Below are 7,448 nucleotides of genomic sequence, written 5' to 3' on the forward strand. Positions count from 1 at the left end.
CATCGGCACACCCCTTCCGGGGCTTGGCTGGAACCGGCGCGTTTTAGGAGGGCAGGTTTGGGTACCGTTGCCTGTCGGGAAAGGTGCAGCCGTGCTGACGTGGGCCTTGGCGGGCGTTTTGCTGGGAAGACAAGGCCCCAACCCGGCCCGGAGCGCGGCCCCTCCCTTGTGGAGGAGGGGAGCGAGGCCGCCTGGAGGGGAGTGGACAGCCCCCCTGTCAGTCTTCCCGAATCGGGGAGTGTAAAATGAGAAGGGGGAAGGTGGGCCTCAGCCCGGGGAGGGCGAGGAGGAACTTCCTGCCCGTGCGCTCCGCGGCGCTGGGCGCGCAGACTGGGGAGGCGTTGGGCGCGTCAAGGTCAGCCTGGAGGGGTGGCAGCCTGTCTGGGGGCGGGAGACCCTCCTGGGGGTGGGGGGCTGGGCTGCTGTCTCCTAGCGCCTCGGCCATATTGCATAGCCACGGCCGAGCCGTCTTTGTCTGCGAAGTCCTCTCCCAAGTTCCAGCCGCGCGTCCCTGGTACCGGGGCCTGAAGCCTCGCGGGCAGCCCGTGCGCCCCGACTTTGTCGCCGAGGCACCAGCTTCCCAGCCTTGGAGTGGACTTTGAGCCTCAGGGACTGACCTCAACGCCAGCTCACGTAAGCGTCGTGGGAATTAAGATCCACAATTCCCTGGCGGGGAGCAGGACTCGGGCAATTCTGCGGGCTGAGAAATTAGGAGGTGTTGTCTCATCGCTGGCTGGTGAGCTGAGACCCTCCCGGGCAGCCCTGCGGGGGACCTCCCCAACCCCAGGCTAGGGGGCTGCATGTTGTTTGGGCTCCTTGGCCTTCTCCACCCCAAATTTCACCCTGGAGATCTTAAAAACGCTCGAGAAAAGCCATGTGGGGGGCTGGTTCCCCTGGGGCTTCCTGCCGTCCCCGGACTGCCTGATCCTGTGGAGCGTCCCTGACGTCTGCAGAGATGTGGACCTGGACGTCCTCGTGGAGGCCCTGAGGCCGGTGGGGACCTTTAAGAAGATCGGCAAGGTGTTCCGCAGGGAGCAGGACTCCACGGTGGGGATGCTGCAGATCGGCGACGATGTGGACTATCTGCTCATCCCCCGGGAGGTCCGGCTGGCTGGGGGCGTCTGGAGGGTCATCTCCAAGCCCGCTACCAAGGAGGCGGAATTTCGGGAGCGCCTGACCCAGTTTCTGGAGGAAGAGGGCCGCACCCTGGAAGACGTGGCCCGCATTATCGAGAAGAGCACCCCGCACCCGCCCCAGACCCCCAAAAAGCCCAGGGAGCCCCGAGTGAGAAGGAGAGTCCAGCAGATGGTGACGCCACCCCCCCGGCTGGTCGTGGGCACGTATGACAGCAGCAACGCCAGTGACAGCGAATTCAGCGACTTTGAAACTTCCAAAGAAAACGGCCATAGAGGCACTGGGAGGGGCAGACAGGTGCGCAAAATGCCCGTCAGTTACCTGGGCAGCAAATTCCTGGGGAGCGACCAGGAGAGCGAGGATGACGAAGAACTGGTGGAGGCCTTTCTGCGGCCTGAGGAAAAGAAACCCAGTGGGGCCACGGTGTGCAGCAGTGTGCACCAGCCAGTGCCCGTTGTTGGGGACCACCTGGGGCCCCAGCTTTCCAAGGCAGACAGGTGGTGGGAGTATAGCAGCCAGGTGTCCTGGGGGAAGCTGAAGCAGACAGTGAAGGGTTGGGCTCCACGGTCCTTCCCGCGGCTGCAGGAAGCCAGGCAGGCCCCCTCCAGGGCCGAGAGTGATGGGGCATCAGAGCCAGGCAGTGCCAGTGGGGGGGACAGTGTGGAAAATGCAGGAGGGGGGCAGGTGCCTGAGTCCCCCCCAACATGTTGGAGGCCCAAAATCAACTGGGCCTCGTTCAGATGTCGCAGGAGGGAGGAGGCACTATCCACAGCTCAGGGGACAGAGGTCCTGGCTGACCAGAGGGCAGAGGCTGCATCTAATGGGGCAGAGGGCTCAGATGCCCAAGAAGCGGGACCCTCAGTTGCCCAGAGGGCTGCAGGGGCACCCCCAGGAGCCAGGGCCCGAAAACAAGTCAAGACAGTGAGGTTCCAGACCCCCGGACGCTTCCCGTGGTTTTGCAAGCACCAGAGAACCTTCTGGCACACTCCCCGGTTGCCAACCCTGCTCAAGGGAGTCCCCAGGGCAGATGAGGCCAGGAGCCTAAGGGTGCTGAGGGCCGGGGCCAGAGCAGAAGCCGGGCAGGGAGAGCAAGAGGACCAGCTGTGAGGCAAGGTGGGGGCCATTCGGGGTGCCCTGCTGCCCCTCGGCCACTCCGGGCACCATCTCCACCCCCACTGAGAAGCACTTTGTCTGCACACCTGAGAGCCAGGCAGAGAGAGGGGAAAGCAGTGCTTCTTCTATTTCCATCTAACGACCCCCTCGCCTTTTTCCTTTTAACATTTTGTCACTCATTCATTGGTTTTTTTTATTCAGACTCTATAGCAACCCACAGGATGTTTAAAAAAAAAAATAATCCGTACAGTGGGGGTGCATCACACGTTTTCAACTTCCTCAAATGCACCTCTGGGTGCTCAGCTTTAAAAAGGGAGAGAGAGATGGGGGGAGTTCATTTCTTTTCTCTCCTCCCTTTTGTCTGCGCCCTTGACACTCACTGCCTCCTTGGACTTAAAAAAAAGGGCTCCACCTGCATGCAAATTAGAACATTTTCAAACTTATTTCTTGCTTCGGACTCGCCCACTGGGGAACGCAGCAGAGTCACTTGGTCACGCACCCGCACTGTCCACTCAGTGCCCATCCTCCAGGGCACTGCTAGTCCCTGGGTTCATGTTGTCACTTTGTTTTCCACCCCACCCCCACCCCCAGACCCCTGAGCTCTGCTGGGCTGGAGGGCTCGGGGCTCACAGTTGGAGCCCTTCCATCTAACCCTGGCGAAGGGGTGTGGGGGTCCAGCGGGCATAAAAATCACCGGGCGAACGGATCTGAAATGCAGATGCTGGAGCCTTTCACCCCTGAGTTGGGGTTTGCTGGGCCTGCTTGTGTGGCCCAGGAATCTATTCTGATCCGGTCCTGCAAACTTATCCCGGGGCAGGGTGGCCCCTGGACACATCGAAAACTCATTGCAATAGGAGCAAGCCAAAAAGAGGGGTTGGGGTGCAGTGTGCTGACCGTTGTAATGGCGCGGGGGTGGAGGTGGGGGGTTGCCATCGATGATGCTTTATCAGGGAAAAATTGGTTGCTAGTGCCTTGTGGGGGGGCTGGAAGGAAGTGGGGGGGTGTGTTGCCTTGTGTTCCCCTCTCCTCTCCCCAGCAGACAGCAAATGGGCACACCTCAGCCTCCCTGAAGGCAGGAGAACGGGGCATCGGTGGAGAAGGGAGGCGGGAAGGCCAGCTCTGTCCTGCTTGTGGCTGCAGAGGCTTTGCCTGAATTTCTCCTCCCCCTCTCCGCCGCCTTGGAACCTAAAGAATTCTACCCCTCCTTTCTTTCTCCCCTTCCCCGCTCGATTTTCTAAAAGGCAATGGTGGCTGCCGGTGCTGCTTGCTGCAGCCGCGCGGTGCACGGCAAAGGGGCTGCGCTGTTCGGTTTGCAGCTCGCCGCCGGGCGGGAAAGCGGCCCCGGCGGGGTTTGGAAGGGAAGAGGCCCGGAGGCCACCGGGGGGCTGGCCGGGCGGCGGGGGCAGGGCGGGGCGGGCCTAGCCGGGCCGGGTGGGGGCGTCTCTGAGCCGGCGGAGGAGGGCGCGCTGGGCGCCGGGTCCGTGCGGGAAGAGACTTGGAAGAACGACGGCCTCCCGCTCCCTTTGCGAGTTCGAAGGTGAGAGGAGCCGGAGCAGCCGAGACAGCCCGAGACCCCGAGAGATGTTCGGAGAGATGGGGAGGAAAGGGGGCTGCGGTGTTTTCCCAATAAACCCTGCTTGAAGCCAGAGAGTGTCCCTGTCTTCCTCTGCCCTGAGGGTCTGGGGCGCGGGGCTGGGGGGTGAGTGGGGCCCTTGTGGTGTCGGGAGAGGGGTGTGGACCTGAACAATGGGAGGAAGGCGGATTTCACAGGGTGCTTGTGGGTTTCAGGACATCAGCTGCCCCTGGCAGTTCTGGAGCAGTTCCCCATGAGGACCCCACACACTCTCCTTCACTGCCACACACAGACGAACAAGGAGCCCCAGATATGTGCACACACACACTTTCACTCACACAGGCATGCGCCAACCGTGGGCACACCCTGGCAGTCCCCACATACATATACACATGCATGAGTGCACATGCGTGTAATGCACACTCACTGAGGCTCCTACACACACACTAAAACCTCTCTGTACACACACACGACATTCCTCCATCCATACATCACATATGCACAAATTTCAACATCCATGTTCACTCGCACACATGCTGCTAGACGCTGTTGCACACTTAGCTACACATGAGTACATCTGTGCACTCACATGCAATCATGCAGGCTCATGAAGCCAGTCATGGCCAGGCACACATACTCGCAGAAACTTTTTCAAACACTCACCTTGGGTCTCGTTTTCACACTCCTTCTGAGTAGCCCTGAGTCTTTGAGCAAATCCTTGGTGTGTCCCTCTTTCATATGGGCACAACCTTTCCTGCCCTGCCATCCCCAGTGTGAGACACCAGAGGAGGAAGGAGCCCTTGGGTAAGACAATGGTAACAAGGGACAGTGGCTCTGTGTTTTTAAGCCAAGGGGGGGTCAAATGGTGCCTGCAGAGGCCCCTGTTTCTGCCTTTGGAGTTGTGTTTCAGACTCACCAAGGTTTTTAAGGCTGTCACCCCAGGAAACCAGCGTTTTGACACCAAATCAGCTTTTCTCTGGACTGGCCCAAGGAGAAGGACTAAAACAAAAGTGGAGGAGATGCTACACTGGGACAGGTGGGGACTTACTGGGACCCCATCCCCGGCCCCACGGGGGTGTGACAGGAGATGAAATGGTTGAGCGCAGGGTGAGAAAGGGGTTTAGAATGGGGCTGCCTGGCTCTCGCCTGACACTGACTCTTAGAAGCTGTGTGACTTTGAGCAGGTTACTTAACTCTCGGTGCCTTCACTGATTCATCTGAAAAGGGAGATAAATAGAACTTTCCTCCCAGAATTATCGGGAGGATTGGAGAAAGCGTAATGTGGTAGTATACCCTCCTCCCCCCATGCCCGGGCCAGACTCTGGGAGATGCTGACGTCATTGGTAAGGTTATGACTTGGGCATCCGTAGTTCTTAAAGCTTCCCAGGGGATTCCAGTGTGCACCTGGGGGATAAGACCCTACATCAGTGTTTCACAAATTTCAGCCTGCATCAGAATCACCTGGGGCGGAGGGGGGCGGGGTGGGTCCTAGAATACGCACTTCTAGCAAGTTGCTAGGTGAGGCAGACGCCGATGGTCCCCGGACCTCACTCTGAGAACCGCTGCCCTACAGGAGCGGCCGCCTCCCGCAGCCAGGTGGGGTTCTGCAGCTTTTAGGCGCTGGGCCGGGTCCCCCCGAGCGCGCGGGAAGCGCCCTGGCCCGCGCGGCCTTTCCCAGCGGTCTTGGAGCGCCACCTGGTGGGCAGTGCGAGCGCTGCGGCTTGCGCAGCTGACGCCCCGTTTTGGGACCTGGGGAGCGGAGGGTGGGGAACCGGTAGGCGGGAGGGCTCGCCGAGGGGGACCCCACGGCCTCAGGCGCCGGGATGGGGTCTGTCCCGCCCCGGGGTCCAGCTCCCTTCCCAGCTTCTCCCAGCCTCAGTTTCCACATCTGGGAAATGGGGTGAAACCGCCTCATCGTCAGACCCAGGAAAGAGGCCCGACTTGACTCTCACCCGCTGGTGCAGAACCGTGTGCGGCGGGAGGGCTGAGTGAGGAAGAGGGACTTAGAAAGACCTGAATGTATTCCGTTTAAAAGGCTTCTGAGTTTGAGGTGTCTCTGACATACTCTTTGGCCCGTGGTTTCCTTTCTTCATTTTTTTTTTTTTTAATTTTTGTTTGTTTTTTATTTGTTTTGTAATTATTTGGTGTTGGCCCCATGGAAAGTTGGTGACCCTGTATTTGGGGGGTCCCCAATGTGATGGCGGTTGGAGGTGTGAAATAGACTCGTGTCAGCTTGTGTCACAACAACACTAACACACACACAGAAAGCATGTTTACAAAACACGCACACGCTCACACACATCCTCAGTCACACACTTTAACACACATCTCCAGACCCGCCACACACTCACACATGCCCCATCACACCCAGATCCTGACAATGACCCATGGGTGGACTGAGACACTTCTACACCCAGATTCATACACACACACACACACACACACACACACACACACACACACACACAGACTCACACACCCAAGCCAGATAGAGACACACACACAAGGATATCCAAACCCACAGAGACCCAGAGACCCCTTCACACACAGACACTACAGGTTCCCATCTCCTTAGACTCTCAGGCACACACACACGTGCACACATACACACATACATACTTCAGAGACCCCACCCCTGGCACCCACATGCCCATTCTCCCCAGTCTGATGCCAAATGATCTTTTCTGCCCATCCTTGTCTGCCCAGGCCTGTCCCAAGGGGCAGGACTTGCTGTGGCCTTGGGGAGCCGGACCCTCTGGCCTGAGGGGGATGCAGATGGGAACCCCAGGTGGGGACACGTGGCCACAGGCCCGAGCCAGGCCCTGGGGTGAGGAGGACAGGGAGAGGGATATGGGGGGAGGACTCCCATCAGACTGAAGGCCACCTCATCCCAGACTGGCAGTGGGGTGGGGCCTTCTCTCCCTGGCCCTCACCCTGATACCTCCCCCCACTCACTGCCCTACAGCTGTCCAGGTGTCCCCTTACCCCCATCGCTGCCCCAGCCTCCTTTCTCATCTCACACCCCAGTCTTACCCGCTCCCATCCACCTTCCACAAATAGCAAAACCCCTCCCTCCCCTGCTCAGAACTTATCATGGCTCCCCAGTGCTCTGAGGACGTGGCCCAGGAGGTCCCTAAAGGTCTGGCCCCGCCCCCCTCCCAGGCCTCATTCCAGTCTAAGGCACCCAGAATGGGTCAGATGCCCCCTTTGTGCTGCCCCGGCCCCCTGGGATCCTCTGTCCCAGCCGTGCCGGCGTCGGGTCTTCATTGTCTGGGGACGGGTCTGTCTCCCCCACTGGACTGTGAGTCCCAAGAGGGCAAAGCAGGGCTGTCATGGTCACCACTGGATCCCCGGAACCACACAGCACGGGTCGGAGGTGGGGAAGGGACTAGGGGAATGTGTGTTGAATGAAGGAATGAATGGATGCTTTTGGAGAATTCTCCTGCGCGGTGGCGTTTTGTGTCCACCAGGGGGCGCGCGGACACAACGCTGACTCAGCGCAGCAGCCAGTTCGGGCATTGAGAAAGGAATGAAAACCACAACAGCAATCTCAGCATCCCGGGACCTCGAAAGCCAGGAGGAGGAAATGGGACTCCTTTCTGAAAGGAGGAGGAAGCAACCAAAGGGT

The 7,448-nt window shown here is 59.4% G+C and overlaps 1 protein-coding gene across 1 annotated transcript; it reads left to right on the forward strand.

The window, feature by feature from the left end:
- Positions 1 to 403: 403 nt before the first annotated feature.
- CCDC8 (coiled-coil domain containing 8) lies at positions 404 to 3,138 on the forward strand. The gene has a single exon (XM_037819822.1). It carries the CDS (start codon positions 1,054 to 1,056, stop codon positions 2,239 to 2,241), a length of 1,188 nt encoding a protein of 395 aa, XP_037675750.1. The 5' UTR covers positions 404 to 1,053; the 3' UTR covers positions 2,242 to 3,138.
- The last annotated feature ends 4,310 nt before the right edge of the window (positions 3,139 to 7,448 follow it).

The sequence above is a fragment of the Choloepus didactylus genome, chromosome 27 (assembly GCF_015220235.1).
Source record: "Choloepus didactylus isolate mChoDid1 chromosome 27, mChoDid1.pri, whole genome shotgun sequence".
NCBI classification, from domain to species: domain Eukaryota; kingdom Metazoa; phylum Chordata; class Mammalia; order Pilosa; family Megalonychidae; genus Choloepus; species Choloepus didactylus.